At 31.1% G+C, this 24,747-nt stretch overlaps 1 protein-coding gene across 7 annotated transcripts in view; it reads left to right on the top strand.

The window, feature by feature from the left end:
• The first annotated feature begins 13,456 nt into the window (after nucleotides 1–13,456).
• LOC118181289 (glutathione reductase, mitochondrial-like) overlaps nucleotides 13,457–24,747 on the top strand; it is an 81,392-nt gene continuing 70,101 nt past the window's right edge. Inside the window, exons 1-2 of one of the 7 annotated variants that reach the window (XM_085811881.1) lie at nucleotides 13,457–13,817; nucleotides 19,965–20,080. In XM_085811881.1, the coding sequence (XP_085668007.1) occupies nucleotides 13,653–13,817; nucleotides 19,965–20,080 (281 nt within the window). In that variant the 5' untranslated portion in view covers nucleotides 13,457–13,652. Of the gene's footprint in view, nucleotides 13,818–19,964; nucleotides 20,081–21,412; nucleotides 21,433–24,747 lie in introns of those variants that run through there. The other 6 variants (XM_085811878.1, XM_085811877.1, XM_085811879.1 and 3 more) reach the window with 6 other exon arrangements.

Below are 24,747 nucleotides of genomic sequence, written 5' to 3'. Positions count from 1 at the left end.
ATGGAAAAACAATCATGTAAGCATAAATTTGTGAGATTAATAATTTGGATCCTTAGTTGAGTGTCTGCTTAGCATACATCTCAAATCAAACATTCACCTGTTTTATATCACCAACAGCGATCTGGCGAGTCATTATTCATTATATTTTGCTTTCATCACCGCATGTTTATCAATACATGGCAGCTTCAGTAATAACTCATGCAGTGATGTCTAAACTTTTCATATATATTAGTAATTGAATAACAAGAGTATGGCAACCTTTTATGCTAACATTATGCTTGGTGATGATTATAGATTTTTAAATGCTTTAAGAAATGTTGACAAAGAAAAATTTAACAAAAATTTCTTTTCATATGCTAAAAATAGATTTTGTTAATGAAACTCTTAGGCCAAAGGATTACATTTAGTGCTATATTAATTAAGAATAACTGATATGTTACTCACCATAAACCCAGAAGCGGCAGCAGAATTTAGGGAAGACAAAATTTTTGGAATTTGGGGAAGCACCAAGTGGCAAAATTAAGGGATGAGAAGTTTTTTATGATTTAGGGAAAGCACCTGGGATCTAAAGTTTAGGCACGGTGAAAATTTATAACTTAAATAGGTGCTTTGTAGCAGAATTTAGGACCCGTACAGACTGCACCAGGCGGTATCTAGCGCCACCCCTAGATAAAGCCTTAATAGAGTAAACAAATAAATATTAAGCTTTTTTTTTGTAAATTTTGATACCCTTTTGTTTAACCATAATTGTTCTTTATTTCATAAATTATGAATTCATATTTTTAATTGTATAATTTCTGCATGCCGTCTCACCAGATTTAAATTGATGATCTGATATCCGGAAAAATCCCAAATCCAGAATCGCCAAGGTCCCGACGAGTCCAGATTTCGGACTTTGTACTGTATTGGCCATTGTGTTACAGCTTGTAATTTGATTTATTTTAAACTCTTTCATATAGAAAACAATATCAGTCTGTGCACCTTATAGATCCATTTTAACTGAATTATTTTATTAGTAAGATTTGTTAAGTATCACATCAGATTTTAAGAAATGGTCAAATTCCTTTTTCCAATGATTTAAATCAAAGAGCTAAAGTTGTAAGAAATTTAGTTAGTTTTCAGTCACATCAAACATGCTAAGGAAATATTGATTTCATACTGATCCCAATACATAATTATACCTTAAATGAGTTAAGTCCACCAAAGGCTAGATGAAAGAATGATCAATTATTGATGATTATTTAAAGTAATTACAGCCTTAATGTAAAATGGTATGCAGGTCCCCGAGAACAAATTCTCTATTATCCACTATACTGTGGGGGTATCACTGTTACCAACAGCTCATTGTTGCCTGCTTTTATACATAAAGGGCAAGTTACATATTTATATAATTCTTTTTACAGCTAGAACATGTCAATAATAGTATATTGCTCACAATGTATATATGAGATTTCAGATATACTGCCAAGATAAAATTTAACATCTTAAACAGAACTTAATGTAATGATTAAAATAAAAATTTTTAAGTTGTTGTTTCAAATTATTCCAAAATACAGGATCAAAATGTATAATCTGTGTATGAATATAATTTGGATATTTGTAATAAAAAGTAAACTGGCATTCTGTTAAATTACTTATCGCTAATTGCCCTTGAATCTGATAAAAGTATGCATGAGTTGTTTTAAGCTTCCAAATTCCATCTACATTGTATAAACAAAAATTTGGTCTTTTGGCAAGCTGATTCAGCTCAACATTTTCAGCATTGTAACAGCATTTTATTTCGACAAGCCGAACATTTTCTTTGTTAAAAAGTAAGCCATCAGGTGATGCACACAAAAATGGAATACGTGGGATGGTAACAACCCCAACTTTTCTCAAAATATAAGATTCATTTTGGCTCCTGATAAAATTTCTAATAACACTTTCATGTCTGGAACCAAATGAGACTTCTGGCAATTTGCTGAGGTCTTTTTCATGATTTCTGTATATATTTGCTGCCAGTGTATCAAAGTCTGCCATCCTGTGAGCAATACTATGAAAGGCAGAAGCTGTTAGTCTTATCTGACGGTGGTTCTTCCACAAATTGCTCTCACTCTGTTCTGTAGTTTTAAGCTCTATCTCCCATGCTTCTTCTAGGCTACATTTTATGTTTTGATGAAAGTAAAGCACTTCTTCTATATTTAAGAAATCGGGCATTTCAATATTTATCCTGGTACATACCAATGCAGGTAGGGGAATTGTTCCGACTTGAAATAGATGGTCTGTACATTCCAGTACAGAGAATATTGGGAAATTACAGTTTTCTCCAAAAAGTGCTGAAAAGTTAACAGAATTCGTGGTTGAATAATTGGAAGCATGTGGCTTAAATATATCTGAACTCTTTTTTGGTGATAAGAGTTTTGGCCTTGGTTGATGCCATTTTTGTAGCTGTTCAGTTGGGGCTTCATATAATTTTACTTGACTATAATCAACTAATGCATAAAGCAATGCAAAAACATGCTTGCAACTTGCAGGATTAGATCCCCCAGGGCACTCACAAATAGCAGTCTGAATCTATAATAAAAAATATGAACATTAATGAAATTCTGGGACCAACTATGCAAAGTTGTTACAATTTATTCAGTGGGTTTCAAAGTCCAATAATTTTTAAGTTATGAATCACACACACATTCATATATGTAAACTTAAATATGTTAAATATTTAAGTTTACATATAGAGGCATTCTTGTGTTCATCTCATGCAGCCAATAAGTGACCATTTATGAAAATGTTGAAGTATTTTGTGTTTTGGAAATATGCAACATTTATATTTTTGTTACTATGCAAAATTATTTCAAAGCACCACAATGCAACTGTATATTCCAAAAAGCCACCAGAATATGAGATGGTATAGACAATTTAAGAATAATACTTGCCTATGTAAAGGCAACAACTTTAGATGGCCAAGCATTTCTAAAGAAAGTGTCGAAAAAGTTACAATACATGTTGGGAAGATTGGGATACTCATTTCTATGTACATCATAAAACCAGAACAACACATATTGAACATTTATAGTTTTATCAGTAAAATATGAAATATTTCTACTTGATTTCAAATAGTATTAATTAACTTAATAGTTTTTTAATAATTATAGTTTTTAAAATTATTTTCAGTACTTTTTTGAAATCTTATGAATCATTTGCAATAATAATTCTGTATACTGCAAGAGGAAATACATAAAATAATGCTCATGTATGTTGTTCTACAATAATAATGTAATTACTATTATAATTTTAAGTCACAATTTTATCAGCCTGACAAGCACAAGATGGTTTTCAAAAATGTTAGACTAAAATGTCTGGAACATTATAAATACAGTTGCCCTAAAATTATGTGACGGTAGTGATACTAATATGATACACAGTTCAAAATTAATACATAATTTTGTACCCCTTGAAATTTAATTGTTCATAACCGATTCTAAATCTATAGATAGCATGAACTTCATATTAACATTTATTTTTTATATTACAGGAAAAATGTCAAAAAGAAGATTGTATTGATTTGCACAACTGAGTTCGCTGTAATTCTAGCTGTGAAATTAATAATTTTTTTATCATAGATATTTCTTTATTTTATAGTAGAAAGCGCTAAAAAAATACTACATTTATGCGTATTGATTAAAACTAGATTCTAACAGCCACATTATTAAAACACAACGTAACGAAATTAATAAAAATTCAATGGTATAATATGTTCTCTATGGCACTCAATTAATAAGAGAAAATTAGCTTGGTGTTTATGTTTTTGCAAATAAGCAGATCTTGCGTGAATTCAACTATTTCAATAATTTAGAACAACTATGCATAAACTATTAACAAATATTTACATGATTATGTTTGCATTTTAAAGTTTGGAAAACATTATTCAAGGTCTCGGGAATATTTTTCAACTATTGATATACACTTAATATTCCTAGGAAAGTAAAACATGAATATTGGTAGGTATTATGCATAAAAGAAAATTTATGAATCATACCTCATTTTCTGCAGAAATTTGCACAGACGTTTTATAATTAACTGTTTTCTTTATTTCTGCCTTAACGCAGCTTACTATAAATACCCTACTATCTGACATTACTTGAAAACAAATATTATTCACATGCTTTTCCTTGAACAAGAGAAGGCCCTTTTTATTGACATCAAGAAAAGAGAAATCACTTCCAAGAGTACTTTTTAATTTTTCACAATAGCTGTAAATTTCTAAATTAGAAAAATCAATTAATTTTAGTGGTACATCTGCTATAGACTCCATCGTAAACAGCGCACGTGCGGAGATTGTTGTCACTAGATCACGGGACCACTTTTTTCCTCTTCTTCTCTTGCGGAATGTATCTCATTACATGAGAAACAAATTTTAATGAAATCCGATTTAATTTCGTAGCAATTAACAATTTTTTTTTATTATTATTTCTTTAACATTCATAGACGCTCATTTGTCACTATGTTTTAAGATATAAGTAAGCATTTAACATATCTTTCAAATCCCAAATCATAATCTCAGTATAATTAAAGCTTTTTTTTTTTTTTTTTTCCTCACATTATTTTAAATTAAAGATGCTTCTATTTGGAACTTCCGTCAGTTGCATACATTTTGCTATACAGTTTTCCCCTTTCGGAAAAAAGACTTGAATAGTGTATGTAACGTCTATTACCGTTACCCGACTAGCGTCTACGGAGAGAAGGCAACTTTTGGGATCGTGATCTGATCCTCCTGTGCGCATCTCAATTTGCGCATATGCTGCCGTGCACTTCGTGAAATTTTGTTTATTTACGTGAAGTACTTTGTGGTTTTGAAATTTGCGTCATGTGTTGAGAATGGATGAAATTGTATTACATCTGTATTTGATCTACAGTGAAATACAGTTCAATTAATAAATCGGTGTTTGTTAAAAAAATTAATTTATGCTTGGAGATAAAAAAATAAAATTTTTGCTAATGAAAGTTATTAAGTAGTGCACTTTTCATTAAAAAAGTTTATTTCTATTAATACATTAAACATTAAATTAATTATATACATTAAATAATAATGAAATATTAATGATTGTTGTTAATTAAGCATGCCTATCTTCTGTAAATTATTGCTAAAACATGTGCAAATAATGAGGAAATATACGTTATGCTAGTTTATTTCTTAGCAGGTAATCACAGGACCATGATGGAGAGTGTCTATTATTTGTTCCTGAAATTTCTTTATTGCTTATACTAAGCTTATGCGTTAAAGTGTATTAAAAAGCTTATTTACGACACATATGAGCACATTCTGTTGCATCAGCTATGTGATAAGTTGGTGTTACATCTGGCATTTCAACTATGAATTAAACTATTGACATTTCATCATCTGTACAAGAGCAATGAAGTGCACTGTTTTTCCATATATCCTGACTGTACTGTATTTTAATTATATCATTAAGTCGTGCATGTGAGACAAATGCATTAAATTGTTATTACAATAGTGTGAAAACAAGAAAATTAAAGTCAATTTCTTTGAAAAAACTGTTACTTTTTGGAAAAAATAAATACTTTAGACATTCATATTCATCATGTTATTCTCAATATATTTACAATGTCAAGCTAATAATACCTAAGTATTATTTGTGATAATTTATCATTTTAAAAGAGGTATATTATATGTCAAGGACAAGGTTGACAAAGAAAGTATAAGAATTCTTTCTGTAACTAAACATGATTCACTACTCAGTACTAAAATAAAGAGGTTTATCAATCCATGAATAACGTGTTTTTATGTACATCATCTTACTGGATGGTTGCTGCCAATGAATCGACTGTCTGTGTAACAGCTGGAGAACAAGGTGCTCAGAATTGTCATTGATGCTCTGTGTTTTGTCTTAAAAAACATACATCAACCTGGATTTTAAAATGAAATTAATAGACATGAAGCTTAAATAGAAGTATCTAATTTTAAAATAACTGTAAGAGCCATAGCTGCAGTTTACTTAATAATTCAGATATTCGTGATTTTATCATTGAGGAGCCTTTCAATGGCTAAGGATTATGTAACATAACAGTATACTAGTAGACTACAGTTAGTAAATTTGCAACATTTTTATTGCTAGTTCAAAGTTGAGATATTAGTAAAGACCATTTCAGGTTGAATGTTAGCTATAACATTCTACCTGAACTGCCTACAGTACTTCGATCTTGCATGTATTTTCACTTACTGTCTCCAGAGGCAGTATTTTTTGTTTTTACATCCAGAGCTCTTTGATAGTGTTTTTTCCACACATGACAGTTCAACACAAATCGAAAACGGGGGACACTTCTACATAAAAGAAACATTCAATTGTTGGATGGATGATAGTACTTTGTACAGTTTGGTGGCATTTATGTAAAAATTATGTGTTGGTTATTTTTCAATAACTTGCAACAGTGATTTTGATTATAAATTTGTTTTAGGAAATTCTAAGCTACTGGATAACAAAAATATAGATTTTAGCAAAATGTTCATGTTATGCGTAAAAAATGAAAAATACCTTAAGATACATTTAAAATGTCAAAATTTCGGAAAAATATAACACTCTTTAAACCTCAGTTTCCTTACATCTAAATAGTATTAAGTGTGAAAATTTGTATAATTTATATATTTTTAATTACTTGTATAATGTATGCACTTGTGAATTCAGATCAATTAGTTGTTTTAACTGTTTTAAAAAATGAAGCAATATTATGCAGAGTAAGGAAATCAAGATTGTGATCCAATGACAATGAGATTAATGTTTAAATGTGAAATGGAAAGTTGTTATTTATTATATTATCAGAGAATTATTAAACTGGGCATAATCGCCAAGGAAGGTATTGAATGCTACGTGAAAATATGTTTACTAAAAAATTTGAGTTTCATAATGAATGTATCCAAACACATGTTTTGAGTCAAAAGTTTGAAACTTGATGGCTGAGTGTAAATATAAAATTATGGATATTTAAATACTTTGTAATTAGGCACATAGGTCAGGTTAATCTTTTTAAATAAGGTAAGGAATGCAAGAGCTATATGCCTAAAGGAAAATATGCCTTCATGGAGGAATTTCAAGGCAAAACTGACGTTTGAGTGCATATTAAAAAATAATACATCTAATTTTCATTCAATTTATACATATTTCATATGTAAAAAATTCTGATATATGCTACATTACTGTTAATTACTTTACTTGAAAAACATAGTAAATACACAGAAATTTAAGATTTGCACATTTCGAAAAATATTAAATATATGAGTATACATTATCCTTGTAAAAAGCATAAAATACATAAATATTTATTAAATTATTATAAATGTATTTGGAAATGAAGGATTTATTCTTTCATAAACCCCTGTTAACGTTATTGTGAAGAAATCTAGTTATTAAATATATCTAAATTTATAATGATTATAAATATTATTTAAATATATAATAACCTTAACATTTAATTCTAAACATAGATTGAAATTTTTTAGCAGGAATTTTTTATTTGCTATTTCAGCAACAATTATTCATACTGGAAAGCAATCTGTTAAAAAGTGCTGTAAAGCACAGTCTACAAGATGTGTACTTAATTTTATCTATCAAATGCCTGGCTATTGACCATTAAAGTGCAGAGCACATGTCCAGATGAGCAGTGTCCATGACTTGTCCAGAAACACGCAAAGTACATAAAAGTGAGGTAGACAGATGTGTACTTAAGGAATTAGTAAAAAATAATTTTTAGAATATGCATTGTTGAAATTAAGGATATAAAAAAATATAATACAGTTAAAAGTCTTTAATCCGGACTCGTCGGGACTTCAGTGATTCCGGATTAGGGGTTTTTCCAGATTATAGATCATAAATTTAAATCTGGTAAGATGGCATGCAGAAATTAGACAATTAAAAATATGAAACCATAATTTCTGTGTTGACGCATGCGCAGAAAGTTTGTAGCTTTGAGGTCCGGATTATAGATCATTCCGGATTATGGACATCCAGATTAAAGACTTTTGACTGTAAGTATCAAAAGAATTCTTTCCTTACATTTTGTAATAAATCAGTTACAAGTTTTAAACAATATTAAAAATAAACTTTTTTAATCCATTTCAAAAATACTCATAGAAAGTTAAGTACATGGAAATCAGTAGCAATATTTAACGTATTTTACTATGGAAATAACAGCTGCTCTAATTTGAAATTAACCGAACTGAGCATTAATTATAAAGTAACTCTGATTTTTAAAGGATGCCTCAGAAGCTAAAAAATCATTCTGCATTTGAGAAGGTATTTCAGGAAGAAGCTCTGTAAATAGGAAAGAAATAATGCATAATTTTGATTTTAGTATTATAATAAACTTTGATCTTAATTTTTGTAATCATTAACCAAATAAAATCAAATTAACTTAAAATTTCTTTGTAATGTAATTAACAAGAACTTGTGAAAATATTTCATTCAAATTAAACTTTTCTGGGAAAGTATAGCATTTAATTCCGCTCAGAATAAAACATTGTTTTAAAATATTTTCTTTTTACATACTTATGACTTTAAAGTATTACGGAAAAAGAAAATATATATATTTATATGTATATTTACGATGTAATTACAAAATGTGTACCGCCGATTATGTTAAAACCTATTGATCTTAATGGATAGTCACTGAATAGTTTGGTTTCCACGAGAGGTGCACTACTGCTTCAGGGCAGTGCACGAGGAAAACCAGTTACGACCTCTCCTCTTATTTCTACCTCCATTATTTAAATTGAGGATTTTGGATCTTTAGAGAGTGTTTCTGGCATCTGTGTTGGATGGTCAGATTCTTCCAGCTCTAGTATAATTAAAAGTATCAGCTTTGTGTTCTCATGCCACTGATACTTTAATCTGATGTGCCAGTAAATTAGTGGCTAGCTTAATAATTAACTATGTAGTCTTAGACTACTGATCAACATTTTTCATTTATTTGATTGTTCGCATTTATTTGCATCGCCACTAGCCGTGGTTATGCTTTAAGTTCAGGCCATGCTCTGTTTTGTTAAAAGTTCAGTTTAAATAAAAAGGTTGTTTTAAAATCTTTCATAAAGCTTTGTCATAATATCTCAAGTGATAATTATATTAGGGTTATAAGACTAAAATTCCATTATTAGACCAAGAATAACCTTATAACTTAATGGAAGTTTAAGATATTCATAATGACTAAATGTGTAAGTTTATTAAAAAGTTAATAGAGACAGAGCTTAAATTGCACCGGAGCCTGGCTCCGGTACTACTTAGTTTTTGGAATAAATCATAAATATAGCCTAAATAAGAAGGCTCCGGCACTTCTTTTATGCAACTGAACAAAAATTTGATCTCAAACATTTAATTTTTTGCAGTAAAACTGTATTACAAATCGCTTATTAAATTTTAATTTATCTCTTTACATTTTACTTAATTTTAATTACTTTAATAATTTATTTAATTAAATAACAATCATTAATTAAAAATAATTGATACTTATTAATATTAATTAAATAATAATGAATTAATTTGGTATTAATTAACTATTTAATTTTTAAATTATTAATGATTGTAACAGTCATTTTATTTATTTATTTACTTTTCTTCCCCTTTGCTGACAGTTTAGCATAGGGTTCTGGCACTTCTAAGTTTAGAAATTAAGTCCTGAATAAGGATATTTATTAATTATAGGAACTTGATAAGTAACCTTCACCAGCAATTTAATAGCCAGTTGATTGTGTTGTTGCCAAAGTAATTTTGTCATGATTTGAACATGGTTATCTTCCACTGTCGGGGCCGTTCCTAGCGCGGTGCAGCTGTAAAATTATGCAACAGCTGAACACTCGCGATACTATGACTAAATATTTTTAATTCATTGTACTTGTCACATGTAAATACTTTTTATACAATTTGTCACATATAAGTACTTAGTGAGTATGAAATAAAAATTCAACTAATCATTAAGATTTTTTTTTTTTAAATTTGGGCACTGTATTCTTAGGAAAGTACACAGGCAGCCAATGGCCTAGGGACGGCCCTGTCCACTGGTGTAAATCTGTGGTGTTAGTCCAGCTGACAAGTATTTCATATTTCTGGTGTATAACTCTCAAGCTACATTCTGCAGTAGAATTGCTTAAAAGTAAGAATGAAACAGGGATAACACATATGTCATTCATTTGCTGCACAAAGTCTAACTCAAGATATTTGAAGTTAAAGCTCAGTTATATTCACTGCATTGCAACATGTCGAGAGAAAGGCAATTTTTATCCTTACCGTCCTACACCAGGGATGGCCAACACACGGCTTTTACTTTTTATGCAGCAACTACAGAAAAGTATATCATTTTTAATAAAATTCCCAGCAAGTCTGTAAATTACTTCCAGAGAACAAACAGGCTCTAAACAATAATGATATTGCTAATATGAGCTCTAAACAATCATGCATACTGCTTTATTTCAAGCCTTTCACATTAACTATTACAGACTTTGATTTAACCCCTTAACTGCCGCGGGCGTATATATACGCCTTGCTCAGCCGATGCGTTAACTGCCCCAGGCGTATATATATACGTCCTTCCAAACTGCTATCATTTGCTTTGCGCTGCTACACCTAAAATTATTCACAAAGTTAACGCATCGGCTGCGCATCTGGGGCAGTTAATGCATCGGCTGAGCAAGGCGTATATATACGCCCACGGCAGTTAAGGGGTTAATATTGAAGCAAATAGACATAGAAGATATGCAAATTCTAGTGATCTGTTTGCTCTAATGCGTACCAATGATGGTGATATGTTACTTAGGGTTATCATGTTTTAGGTTTGAAAATGCTAGACTGTAGGAATCTGCAGGAAACGGGAAAACGAACACTTGCCCCCTCCTCCAGAATTGAGTAAAAAATATATTTTTGCATCAATATAATATTGTATATTTCATAATCTGCTATAAAATCTTCAAAATGTGTGCGTGTGATTATGGCAAAGCCTCGAGGGCTATCTGCCTAAGAGGAGGGATGCCTTCGTGGAGGACTTTCTACGGAAAACTGCCTCCTATACATGTTACACATGGGGAAAACCACGAAAACGCCCATGCAGCCAGCCCATTCACGGGATTCGAACTTCAGACCAAACTACTAGTGTTCAGCGACTTTATCGCTCGCTCGGCCGCTGGTGGGCCCAAAAATTTTCAAATTAAGTAGTTAAATAACAATGTGTTGATTTGATTGTTGGAACTGGAATATGGCAAAGATCATGTGGGGGAGGAAATACCTTCATGGAAGACTTTTTAATCAAAACTAGTTTGTTGGTTTGGTTTATTTTATTATGGCAAAGCACTTGATGGCCATCTGCCTAAGGGGAGGGATGCCTTTGTGGAAGACATTCTAAGGGAAACTGGCTCGTATACACATTACACATGGGGAAAAACATGGAAATGCCCATGCAGACAGCCCGTTTGAGGGACTTGAACCTCGGACCAAACTACCAGCGTTCAGTGACTTTACCGTTCGGCCGCTGGTGAGCCAAAACTAGCTTGTATTCATATTCATAAATACTTCAGGTGTTAACTGACATACTTTATCTTTCAGATGTGCAAAGAAAACAGACAAAACTTCCTGCTCACTTCTGTTTGTAATAATAAATGCACAGGGAAAGCCGTGAAGCAAAGCATCAAGTAAAAGCAGTGTGATTAATTCAATTCTGTAACCGTTCAACCTATGTGTACCATTTATACATATATAGTCTGATCCCAACTTTTGAAGAAAGTGCCTCTGGGAGTCATTCATTTTCATTAATGTGAAATCATCATTTTAAAATTCAGGATAACTTTCTAAAATTCTATTTTAAGGCTTATAAAATAAAATAGAGTTGTTATCCTCACTAGTAATTTCATTAACCCCAGGCATTTCATTAACATTTATACAATCATTTTTATGCCTTACAGCATTTGATTGTGGATTATAAGAATTGTTGGTACACTTCTGTTACTGGGACCAGATTCAGAAATGTATACATTCATATGTACACATATATATGCATACATGAACACATCCATCCAGCCATACATGCATACATTTCTGATTCTGGTTCTGATAACGGAAGAGTACCGAATTTTCAATATTCCATAAATCATTCTTTGTCAAAAGATGCAGTATCATATACAGAATCTTGAATTTTATCTAAAATTTCATCAAAAGATACTTTTCCAGCAATTTAAGTTACATAAATTAACATTAGAATGGTATAACTGCTGTTCTAATTTTGTAAGAGACAGATGCCCTATACCCTTTCTATGACTTACAATGGGTTTTTCTATATAAGCAGTACATTTTCCATTATTAAACTGGCTTACTGGGCAATAAGCATTAATTTTGTTACTCCCTTGTATTTTTAAATGTCCCATGCCTTGCACTTTAGATATAAAATAATGTCCTGAATGATGGCATACAAAATAAATATCTTTTACATGTAATGGGTCATGTTTCTTTGTAAGTTAAAAAAATTTAGATTATGTTTCCATTTCAAAATTCTCCTTTCACAACATGAAATCATTAAACACAGAGAAATCTCTCTCTTCTTTTTCAATGACTATTTCATGTTCCATTTGCAAATGTAATGAAAAGTTTTCCTTTGGAAAACCTTCATTACATAATGTGCATTTACATAATTTTTTAATGATGAACACTCAAGGGCAGTAAATGCACTATCTGATTGTGAAAATAATAAATTTTTATTATTGTTGAACTGACGACTATAAAAACTGCATTTAAATTGGAAAACTTTATTTTTACTTGCTTTGAGTAATGTTGTTTGTTGTGATATATGCAATTTCATGCAGTGACATTTTAGATTGCTGTTACTTGAGAAACATTTTTTTGGAATCAGGGCAGCTAAAACTTTTTTGAAGTTATACTGGATTTTGAAGCAAAAGTATATGAAATCGAATTACCATTGACGACTTTATAAAATGCATGATCTGAATTGGAATTAAATATTTCAGCAGTAGAAATATGCTTTTTATTGGAATGTATGTTCTTCAAATGATGCTATAAATTGCTGGCATTTGAAAAACACTTTTTGCAAATAGAACAGTTGTAAGATTTTGAAATTACAGTTTTCTGAAAGATGTTACCAATCGTAATCAAAGCGGAAATGTGAATTTCAGATCTATTGTCTTGAATGATCATTGAATCACCACCCAGCTCATTTAAATTGGTGCTATATATTCTAATATTCTGAAGCAGAATCCTCACAATATTCCTAAGTATTTGGCCGTGAGAAGGGTCTTTTATTGAGAGATTCTTCAGTTCATTATAAATATGTGAAAGCAAAATTCACATACTAACGAAGCATAAAACGCACGAAGTTATGCAAAATGTAAACAGACACATTTTTGACGTATCTGTTAACGTCACATGATGCGCGAACTGAGATGCGCGTAAGACGGGAGGATCAAATTCATGATCCCAAAAGTTGCCTTCTCTCCGTAGACGCTTGTCCGTTACCCGTAGCATTATTTTTAAAGTCTATTCTCTCTGTTCGGTTTGGTTGTTGCGTTTTTCGTACTTCTGTTTTTCCAAATCTCTTCTTTATCAGCATATAAGAGATAAGATCACTTTATATATTTCCTTCCAGACTCCGCTTAAAGTATATGTGCTGGGATGTTTATTGGGCGACGATTATTTAGTAGTAATACCATGAATTTTTCAAAATTTGAACTTCTTGTTCTTGGTGGAGGATCTGGAGGTATTGCATGCGCTAGAAGAGCTGCAGAATTGGGAGCAAAAGTTGGACTTATAGAAAATGAAAATCTCGGTGGTACATGCGTAAGAGCAAAAATTTTATATTAAGCTAAGTAGATAAATATTCTGTTTCTGAAACATTTGGTTTTAAGTGGTTACTTTTATCCAAAAAGTCATACCAATTGAAGCCAGTGTTCTGCCCGCACGTTATGTTATTTATGGGAAATACAGTGTCTCACAAAAGTGATGGGACACTTGTGCTTTACGAAAGAAAACTGTAGTAAAATAAATTAAAAAAACATGTAAAAATTTTTTGTGGGTGTGTTTCATACTTAAATTTAGTAACAATTATTACATAACATACATTTTCTCAAAATATTAAAATAGTAATTTAATAAAAATACAATTGTTTAGAACGGAGCAAGAAATGCCTCAGATAAGTGATGGGACACTTACTTTTCCATCAAATATTTATCCAAAAATTTTACTTCTTAAAACGTTTTAATATTTTGTTGGATTTCCTTTTTGTTTTAAAACGTGATTTAATCTTCTTGGGATGGATTCGACTAATTTTTTTGTGATTTCTGGAGTGATTTTACCCCATTCTTCTTGAAGCAATGATTTTGATTGTTGTTTTGAAGAAATGGTGTGTTTGCGAATTCTTGATTCCAATTCTTGCCAAATATTCTCTATGGGATTTAAGTCTGGAGATTGTGGTGGTGTTTTTATTATTTCAGGACAGTTATACAGCAGCCAGAGTCTAACGTTCAAAGCAGTGTGCTTGGGGTCATTGTCCTGGTAGAATTTAAAATCGTTACGAAGGATCAATTTTCGTGCTGAAGATTTCAAATTTTGATTTAAAATGTCAATATACTTGTACTGATCCATTTTACTGTCAATAAAAACAAGATTACAAACTCCAGTGGATGACATACACCCCCATACCATAACTTCTCCTCCACCATGTTTTACTGTTGGCACCAAGTTCTGTTTGCGAAATTCTTTATTGGGTTTTCTCTATACCAAGATTCTACCGTCAGACCCAAATATATTAAATTTACTCTCATCAGCAAATATAACTTCATTCCAGTGATCAGAGTTCTTATTTATGTTGGATTTTGCGAAAGCCTGTCTGAGTTTTCTATTCTTTTCACTTACGAAGAGTTTTTTCCTGACTGCTCTACCATGATATCCAGCAGATCGAATTACTCTTTTAATAGTCTCAGGATTAACAATTACTCCATATAATGCTTGTAAATCAGCAGCAACTTTAGGAGCACTCATTCTTGGATTTTTTAAAAATATTTTGAACAATAATTCGCTTTATTCCATTGGATAGCTTTGATGTTCAGTCAGGTCTTCTTTTATCCTGAATCACATGATTCTTTTTATATTGTTTAATGATATTGAAAACTGCTGAATGACTCAAGTTAACTGTTTCAGCAGTTTCTCTAATAGATTTTCCACGTTCAATATGCAAATTAATAACTAATTTTCGAATTTCAGGCAAAGTTTCTTTTCGTTTAGCATTTATGGCTCCACTGGAGAGAAAGACTGCAAATATTTTATAAATTATTGCCAATTGCTTTTGAGTAAAAATAAAAACCCAAAAAAATATTTTTATTGTAGTACGTAATAGTATCTAATGGTGTCCCATCACTTATGTGAGCCATTTTTTGCTCCGTTCTAAACAATTGTATTTTTATTAAATTACTATTTTAATATTTTGAGAAAATGTATGTTATGTAATAATTGTTACTAAATTTAAGTATGAAACACACCCATAAAAAATTTTTACATGTTTTTTAAATTTATTTTATTACAGTTTCTTTTTGTAAAGCACAAGTGTCCCATTACTTTTGTGAGACACTGTATATGTTTTTTTTTTTTTTTAATTATTATTTTTTTTATTTGTGCCTATACATTAAACACCCAATTAATCGGAGGATTAACTTAAAATCACAGTTAATATGCTAGCAGTAAAAAGGAGATGGGAAAGAGGGATAACCGTACGATAACTAACAGAAAAAGTGCTATTAAAATTTACTTGATTTTTTAAACAGTTTAATGTGAAGAATAAGTTGCTATGGGTAAATTAACAGAACAAGAACACACTTCAAATCATAAAGCAAAATGTTTTTGTATTTATTACTTTTGCATTTCATTAGATGTTACTGTAAAACAGAAGATTAGAAGCTGTATATTTCATTAATTTTTTTTTTTTTATTATTTCGTAGTTTATGTTCAATACTTTATTTAGCAGTGTTTATATATTTCAGATTAAATATACAGTTAAATTAAGTACAATTTAGATAAAAACAAAACCTAAATACTGTAACACCACCTGCTCTCACTGCGGCTGTTCCATGTGTTTTCTACTCCTTTTTGTATTTTCTGTAATTGTTTATTCCGATGGTTTATGGTAGTAACTTTACTGTTATTCACAGTAAACAAATTTATTTATTTATTTATAATTTTTGATGCAATCAGGTGGGAGTTAACCATATACGTAATGTTTCAGGAAAGAAAATGATGCTAGGCAATCTATGTTGTATATATATGTATGTGTGTGTGTATATAACATAAAAAAATATAGATAAGAATAAGTATAAACTTTAATTTGCAACACCATATTAAGTTTTCTTTTTAACTTAATTTATTTCATTTCCATCCTAAAGATATTAAATGCTTATAATAAATTACTCTAAATTGTGTCATTTCAAAATTAATTCTCACATGATTATTACATAATGTTAAGGATACGGGCACTTACGTAACACTTCAGCTAATACAGTGGATGCTGTTTAATGGGATTGTAGTTAATGTTAGCATTCAGATCTTCTTGTCAAATTGCAGAAGTCCCATTTGTGTATGAAAACATGGAAAATACATAGCTTATTGTGGTCAACAATTTAGTTAATATGATTAAAGTATAGAATAAGTTTGTTTAACTAAAGTAATATTACCAAATAAAAGATAAAAGTGCTGAGTAAGTTTGAAATTGATTATAAAAATTTTCAAGTGATAGAGAAATGTCACCAAACAATTTGGTTTTAGTTTTAATGAATCATTTAAAATTTGATTAGAAGGTGACTTTAATCTGAGTAGATTTGATTAACTCTCTCAGTTTTGAAAGCGATCAAACACAGGTCCCTTATCTTCAGGAGAAAAAGAAAAAAATGTATGCCAAACTAAGGTTGCTTTTTGCCTAATTTTAATTTTACTTGAGCATGTTCTGTTCTAGTGAGGCTTGCCTTCTGAGCAGGGTCAGCACCATAGCAGGTATGGCCACACCAGGCAGCAAAATGTTTAGAATTTAAGAAGGAATTGGGCAGCAGAATGTTTGATTCGTTTAATTTGCACCGGATGACAAGAAGTCTAGTGCCGGCCCTGCTTTTGAGTAATTAGGATTACGGGTCAAATAATTTCCATAAATGTAATGACCAGTTCATGAATGAACAACTTTCACATTAAAGATAATGTAAACAGTTTGTAAACAAACTATCACATTTTCTAAATAAAATGCTGCAAAAGTACCTGTTTATATGTTTCTAATTAAGTTTATATTAAATTAGTTACATTCCATTGCTATTTTGATGGATACGTTTTCTCATCCTTTAATGTTATCAAAATGGTTGTGGTCAAATACTATCACATTAAATGGAGCCTACTGTAATAACTTTATAAATTTTCCGAACTGAATCCATATTAACCAAAGCTTCGTTTGAAAAGTATGTCTTCTTCTCTGGCTAGCAAGTATGTTATCTGCCATTTCTCCTTTTTTTCTTCACATATTCAAAAAACATCTGAGTAACTACATAAATATTCAAGAAAATGTGTACTTTAGTCATCAGGCTATCTTTGGTACATTAAAAAAATATGATAGCAATAAAAAGTTAAAAAGAATTTGAGTTGCCATAATTGCAAGTTCTTGATAAACTGGGTGTCCTTGTTAACTCTTATGATGTATTCACGTACCTGTATCATATATATATATAGAGAGAGAGATAGAAATAAATACAAAATAAAAAGCATTTTGGAACTAATCCAATTGTATGCTGATGGCAGCAACAAGTAGTGGTAATAATGCACAATAAAATAAAATAAAAAATACATTTAAAATTTGTCACATATTCAATTCGGAATAAATCGCATGCAAAAACCAGAAGTACAATGCCAAACTGCAAGAAAAGTGGTGGCAAAATATGCCAAAACCAAAAATGAAGTATGAAACTTACATCTTTCACTTCGTCATCAAGGTGTTGGTTCAGTTAAAGAAGTAATAAATAGAGCACCCTATTTTTAAAATGACAGAGACACAAAGTTTAAAATTTAAAAATAATCTTAGAAAAACAATAAAAATATTTTCTTTTCATCAGTCTAACCCATATGGCCAAAATAGGTAGTGCAAAAAACTGCAAAATTATAGCATTAAAAACGTAGATAAATTTTAAAAAATTGTGAAATAATAGACAAATTTTAAAAAATTATTTTGAGTAGATTGAGTTCAAAAATAATGATCCAGTACTAGAAAACAAAACCATATGCAAACTTTTTAATTCAATGCTTGGAAAATTAAAACTATATGCAAATTTTAAAAATTTGCAGACCAGATTAAAAAAACTAATAGCATAAATCAAAAACTAGCAATAAAGCTTTAAAAAATAATGCACACTTATATGTATGTAAGTGCATGATGATTTAGATGCATATTTTTAAATAGAAACTATATGCAGAACGTAGTGAAATAGAATAGCAGATGATTTAGATTTTTTGCTTGCAGTAGTGAGCACATGCACATGTGGTGTTGTGTGTGTTTTGTAAGCAGAAACGTATGCATTTCTTTAAAGCGGGGATTCTCAAACAAGAAGAATGAGGTTGGCCTTTAATTTACATGTTAAGTACTTTGTGTTAGTTTATGAGTATAAGAAACTACTTTTGTTCAAGTTTTGGTATTTATCTACATTTTGTATACTTCTTCTTGTTTAATTTATAAAACACATTAAAAATAATCTTAATTTAAATAAATGTATATACATTTTTTGATTTTCGTAAAGGGGCAAATGATAGCCTAGTAATGGTAAAAGGAGTGCATGAGACTAAAAAGGTTGAGAACCTCTGCTCTAAACTCAAAATTTATAAAAAATGTAACATTAAGATTGAGAAAAGTGTACCAAAATGTTTGCTAGTATTAAAGACATAAAACTGTAAAATGAGATTTTATTTTGACTGCATTGCCATCTTCTTCCGGTACACTAAAAATTTTCATAGCAGTTGAAGAAGAAGCAGAAATTTCCATTGACATAGGTGAGATAGAATGAAAAATACATAAATACTCATTATATTTTTTATGAAGATGTATATTCTGTAAGATGTTAATTCATTCATAGTAGGTGAGGAAGCAATAATTATACTTCAAAATGCTGTAAAATAGTCTTTTAATAGTTATTATTTTGTAAAATGTAAAAATAAATCTTAAATATAAAAAAAATGTATATTTACACACAAATTTTGGGCTGTTTTCCATTTTCCTCCAAGTGTAAGAGGAAGGGATTAAAAAAAATTAATATTTATTTTTTTTCAAAAAGAATATAGTCCTATAGTATCATGGAAGTGATAAGAATTATATGAGTCCCAAGGTAATTCCTGTTAACTGAAAAATTTTAGTTATTCGAATTACATATTACATATTGAAATGGAAATTTTATTATATAAGTATCTAAAAGTGTTTGCACCATGTGAAACTGAATGCATTACTTAATGTGAAAATAAATGCAGGTTTTCATATTAACTGGATGTTTTTTTGTAATCAAGAATTATCCCAGGTGATCCGAATTAATTTGTGGTAAAAATAAATGCATCACTTTCAAGATTATGCTAGCTTTTAACTTTATTGAAGAAAAAAAATTTATTGTTTACCTGTGTAATAAGTTTTTTTTTAAATGTATTTGTTTACTAATTTTTATGTTTGGTAGTTTTTATAAAGAAAATTATCTTCCTTTAAAAAATTAATAAAAAGTATTTTTATGTGAGTAAATGAAATTCTTACATAGTTTGTGAGATGCATTTTGGTCAGATATCTTTCCAATAGGATATTTTAGCAGATTTAATAAGTACATATTACTAAAAATATAATTGCAGTTTGTTTTAGAAATGTGGGAGACAATTTAATGAAATTTCTTTAATCTAGTCTCATTAAAAATATTTTTGAAATGTCACATTTTATTGCAGGTGAATGTTGGATGTGTGCCAAAGAAAATGAGTTATAATTGTGCTATCCATTTTGAATATCTGAAAAACATGTCTGGTTATGGATTTGAAGTTGAGTTAAAATCTGTAAACTGGAGGTGACTGCAATTTTAACATAGCATATAAATGTAACATATAAGGAGCATTTGCTCAGATCCAGTAATTTTTAAAATTTTTATGTTTATATTGCTATGCATATATCTTTTATAATTTTTCTAATAAGCTTCGAATAAAATGTTAAATCAGTGGTTCTCAGCCTGTTTTGCCCCAAACACCCATTTTATCGATTTAGATGAACATTCCCCTTTCCTTTCAAAAACTCAAAAAATACATATATGTAGGTACTTGCATGCTATTAATTCAGAAGTCAAACAACAAAAATCAGCGTTATATTTACAAAATTTTCACAGGACTAGTTTCGATGGTTTTACCGAACCACCATCTTCAGCTGCAAAACCGCAAATGAACAAGATAGGAAATAATGAATAGATAAGATAAGAAAGCCTGGACAAGAATAAGCAAGTGGCGCCATCTGTTGGTGAAACCAGAACTAAAGCATAATTTCTCTAAAAGCCGAAGGCAAATTTGGATTGGAATTAGGATCGTTAACTAGAACAGAAAGATTTTTATGAATGTGAAATGCCTCTAGAAAATCCAGTTCTCCAATGGAAGATGTTTTTTGAATAATTTTGGCAGCAGAAAAATTGAAAGTGTGATTTTCGGACCAACAATGTTGAGTAACAGAAGACTTCTGTGTTTCCTTTTTTCTAACATATGCCTCATGTTCTTTGACGTGAAATTTTAAGGCTCTCTTAGTTTAGACCAATGTAAATTAAACCACACTGGCAAGGAATCCTATAAATACCCCAGGAATTCATATCCGGAATGGGGTCCTTGAGTATGGAACTCGGAATTTTATTGATGGGAGAATAAACAACCCGAAAGTTAAATTTCTGCAAAATATGTGCAACTTTATAGCTAATTGATGGAAAGAAGGGAATGACAACAGAATTTTTATAATCTCCTAAAACAAGAGTGTGCCTTTTAGTGTGTTGAGATGAGAATTTTTTAACTGCTTGATTAATAATGTTGGGTGGAAAGCCCCTATCAATAGCTATTGCTTTTAAATAATTTAGTTCTTCATCAAGGGCTAGTTTGGAGGAGCAAACTTGAAGAGCACAGAAAACATAGGAATAAAATGAAGCTAACTTTTGTTTAGTCAGATGACATAATTTAAAGTGTGGGGGAAGGCAAACCGATGAAGGTTTACAGTAAACGGTAGTACTGAAGTTGGATGTGTTACGTGTGACCAGAATGTCAAACGGAAGAGAATTGCAAGTCTCAAGTTCAAAAGTGAACTGAATGTCATCTTGAGTAAGTGTCAGCCCAGTTACATATGAAATTAATAGAAACTCTGTGCTATTCAATTCCAAAGCAAAAATTGAATGAAGTGAGTATCTTCAAATTTTACAAGTACAGTCAAAAGTCTTTAATCCGGAATGATCTATAATCCGGACCTCAAAGCTACAAACTTTCTGCACATGCGTAAACGCATTACGCATGCGCACAATACCTTTACGCATGCACATATGTGTTTATGCATGCACGTTTAATGTATAACGGACAGTATACGCTAAGCTAAAATTATCTATTTCAGTTAATGTTGCAGATTGCGTTGTTTCTTAATCTTCGAATTGGATCCGGCTTATTATATTTTGCAGACTGTTAGAGCAATTTTATAAAAGTAAGTAAAGTTCGATTATGTCAAATAGAATTTCCGATTCTGGAGCTGCCAAAGGATCTACAAAGCGAAAGCATGTTTTGATGTCCATTAAACAAAAAGTGGAATTGCTGCAAAAAAGGGATAAAGGCATGAAGAAAGTGACAGAGAGGTGATTTGTTTCTCTAACCATTCCGAAATCTGTTTATCAATTTCACGCTGCTCTGCAGTGGGGGGACATGTCTACTTTAAATTGGTCTCTGACTATTATTTTGTCAAAGGCAGATGTAGGATGCATCAGTAAACAAAACTTGTTTCAATTCAGATAACAAGTTCTAACAATGCTTGCATCAGATGTAGAATCCACTGTCAATGCAATTAGAAACATGCTTGCTGCTTTTCACTGAGCATCTATGTCATGTAAATAGCACTTTTTTTATGTGTATGTGAGAGTGAGTGATATATTTTAATCTAATGATAGCTATAATTCAAACTGTGCTCTTAAATAGATCTTGCTTCATAATCTATCTATATCTCGGCTTATAATCACTTCATTTAATGTTGTAGCAGTGAATTTTATCCTTTTGTTATTGTGTTTGTAGTGATGACTATCTCTTTGTGATAAACAGCTATGCACTACATGCTTCTTAAAGATCTTCTGAATAACAATACTAGACAAACAGAAGAAAGTGACACTTTAATGAAACAGATAATAGCTCATACAGCAAGATAATCTGCTATAACAATGCTCAAGATAAAGTAAATTCTCCTTAACATATATAGAAAATTATAGATCACTAAAATCACTCCTAAAATAAAATCTAGAACTCTGATTATGACATTACAGTCGGACAATTCTGAACTGAATAACTAAACAGGCTTAAATAGGGTTCCCTGAGTCTTTCAGGAAGTTTTGAGGAAAATTACTCCTGGTGCTTCAAAAGCATGTTCCCTGTAAGCCTTCTAGAATGTGAACAGTTTGTCAAGAAATCTCTAGAAGTTTTTAAAGCCCATAAGAAGGATTTCCCATTTCTTTTATTTTAATTAAGTCATTCTTATAATTCAAATGTTGGTAGATTCAGAATTAATATATGTGATACAAGGGGAGACCGAAAAGTAAGGTTACTGATGTCATAATAATAACTGTATTATATATTTACATATAAATACATCACTGTCCTTCAAAGTAGTTCCCTCCATCTACAGTAAACTTCTGACAACGTTCATACAAGTTCTGGAAACTTTTGAAAAAGTCCTTCTTTGAGACTGTGTTAAGCTTAGTAACAGCAGCTTAAATGTCTGAGATATGCTTGAAAATCGGTGTCCCTTCACTGCCAATTTCAGTCGTGGTGAGACCGAAAACTAAGGTGACATCTTTTTGGAGTTATTTCACCCTTCTTATTCCCGTGATCTTACGCCAGCAGACTTTTTCCTCTTTCCACGACTGAAATTGGCACTAAAGGGACACCAGTTTTCAAGCATCTCAGACATTCAAGCTGCTGTTACCAAGGAACTTAACACAATCTCAAATGAGGACTTTTTCAAAAGTTTCCAGAACTTGTATGAACGTTGTCAGAAGTCTATTGTAGATGGCAGGAACTACTTTAAAGGACAGTGATGTATTTATATGTAAATACAAGTATATAATACAGTTATTATTATGACATCAGTCACGTTACTTTTTGGTCTCACCTTGTATAATATCTGGTGTAGTGAAAGTTTTCCATCAGAAAGTGTTCTTAATAATATTATAAGGTATTTCTCCCACCTTCTTAGCCATGCCTTCATGGTGTAGGGGTCAGCACGATCAATGTGAATATGAGAGATCCGTGGTTTGAGTCCCGGTGAGGGCATTGCTCATTTTTCACGTCTCCTGCTTTGAAATAACCTAATGCCTCTACAGTGGCACCAAAACTAAAAGGTGGTGTAGGATGATTCTTCACTACTAGGATTTGGCGATTGGGTCCCCTAAAACCCCAGTTGCACTTTAAAAGGGGGAGTATGTAAGGTATTTTTCCCACCTTCTTAGCATTTGTGGTGTAGTGTTGTTGAAATAAATAACCTGTGTTGTTGAAATAAATCCACTTTTCATCACAAGTGATGATATGGCCCTGAATTTTGTCCATGCATTGATATTTGAGCAGATTAGTGCAGGCCCGAACACGTCTGTCTTTATCTGCTTGAGTCAGCTCATGCTGCATCCAGTAATTGAACTTGTACGTCAAGTTTATCTGATGCGTAGCCTGACTCATGAGCATGGCACTAACGTCTAATTCCTTAGCAAGCTCTCGGGTGGTTGTGTACGGATCTTCTTCCACGCAAACCTCATCAACATCAGTAAGCCGGCCTGAGCGCCGTGCTTCTTGAATGCCATAGCCCTTGTTTTTTAACTTTTGGTACCAGACCTTGACAGTAACATTAGTGCCTAAAGCTGTACACATGATTTGGTGACATCTCTGTATCTGACCTTTTGGAACAGAACTGGAAGTAAATGTTGGTTCTAATCTGATAGCGTAATAGTTCCAATTCAAACACCTTGTACTTAATGATAATGCTATTTTTTTAGAAATTTCTTGACACAGTGTTCTAAAGCAAGTCTCTTTCTTTCAAATGTCAAAAATTGTTTGACAAAATATGATTAAACACGCCATTGTGAACTGTTGGCACAGAAGATATTTCTGGTGGTGGGAAACTTTCATTAAAACTCGATACATTGAGTAAGTGCTTATGAACATAAGTGGAAACTAATTCAATTAAAAAAGCATTTAGTAGAATTAGTGCATGCACCAAATGAATAATTAAATAAAAATTATACATGACACTACCAAAATACAAAAAATTTAAATGCAATCAACTAACCATAAATACAGTCAAAAGTCTTTAATCCGGACTCGTCGGGACTTCGGTGATTTTCGGTGATTCCGGATTATCGATTTTTCCGGATTATAGATCATCAGTTTAAATCTGGTAAGATGGCATGCAGAAATTATAAAATTAAAAATATGAAACCATAATTTATAAAATAATGAGCAATTATGATCTAAA

This window comes from Stegodyphus dumicola, chromosome 2 (assembly GCF_044657685.1).
Source record: "Stegodyphus dumicola isolate Sdum_Otavi_A_Nest chromosome 2, ASM4465768v1".
Lineage (NCBI taxonomy): Eukaryota > Metazoa > Arthropoda > Arachnida > Araneae > Eresidae > Stegodyphus > Stegodyphus dumicola.
Note: the sequence above shows the minus strand (reverse complement) of the source record. Positions and strands in the feature narration are given on the sequence as shown.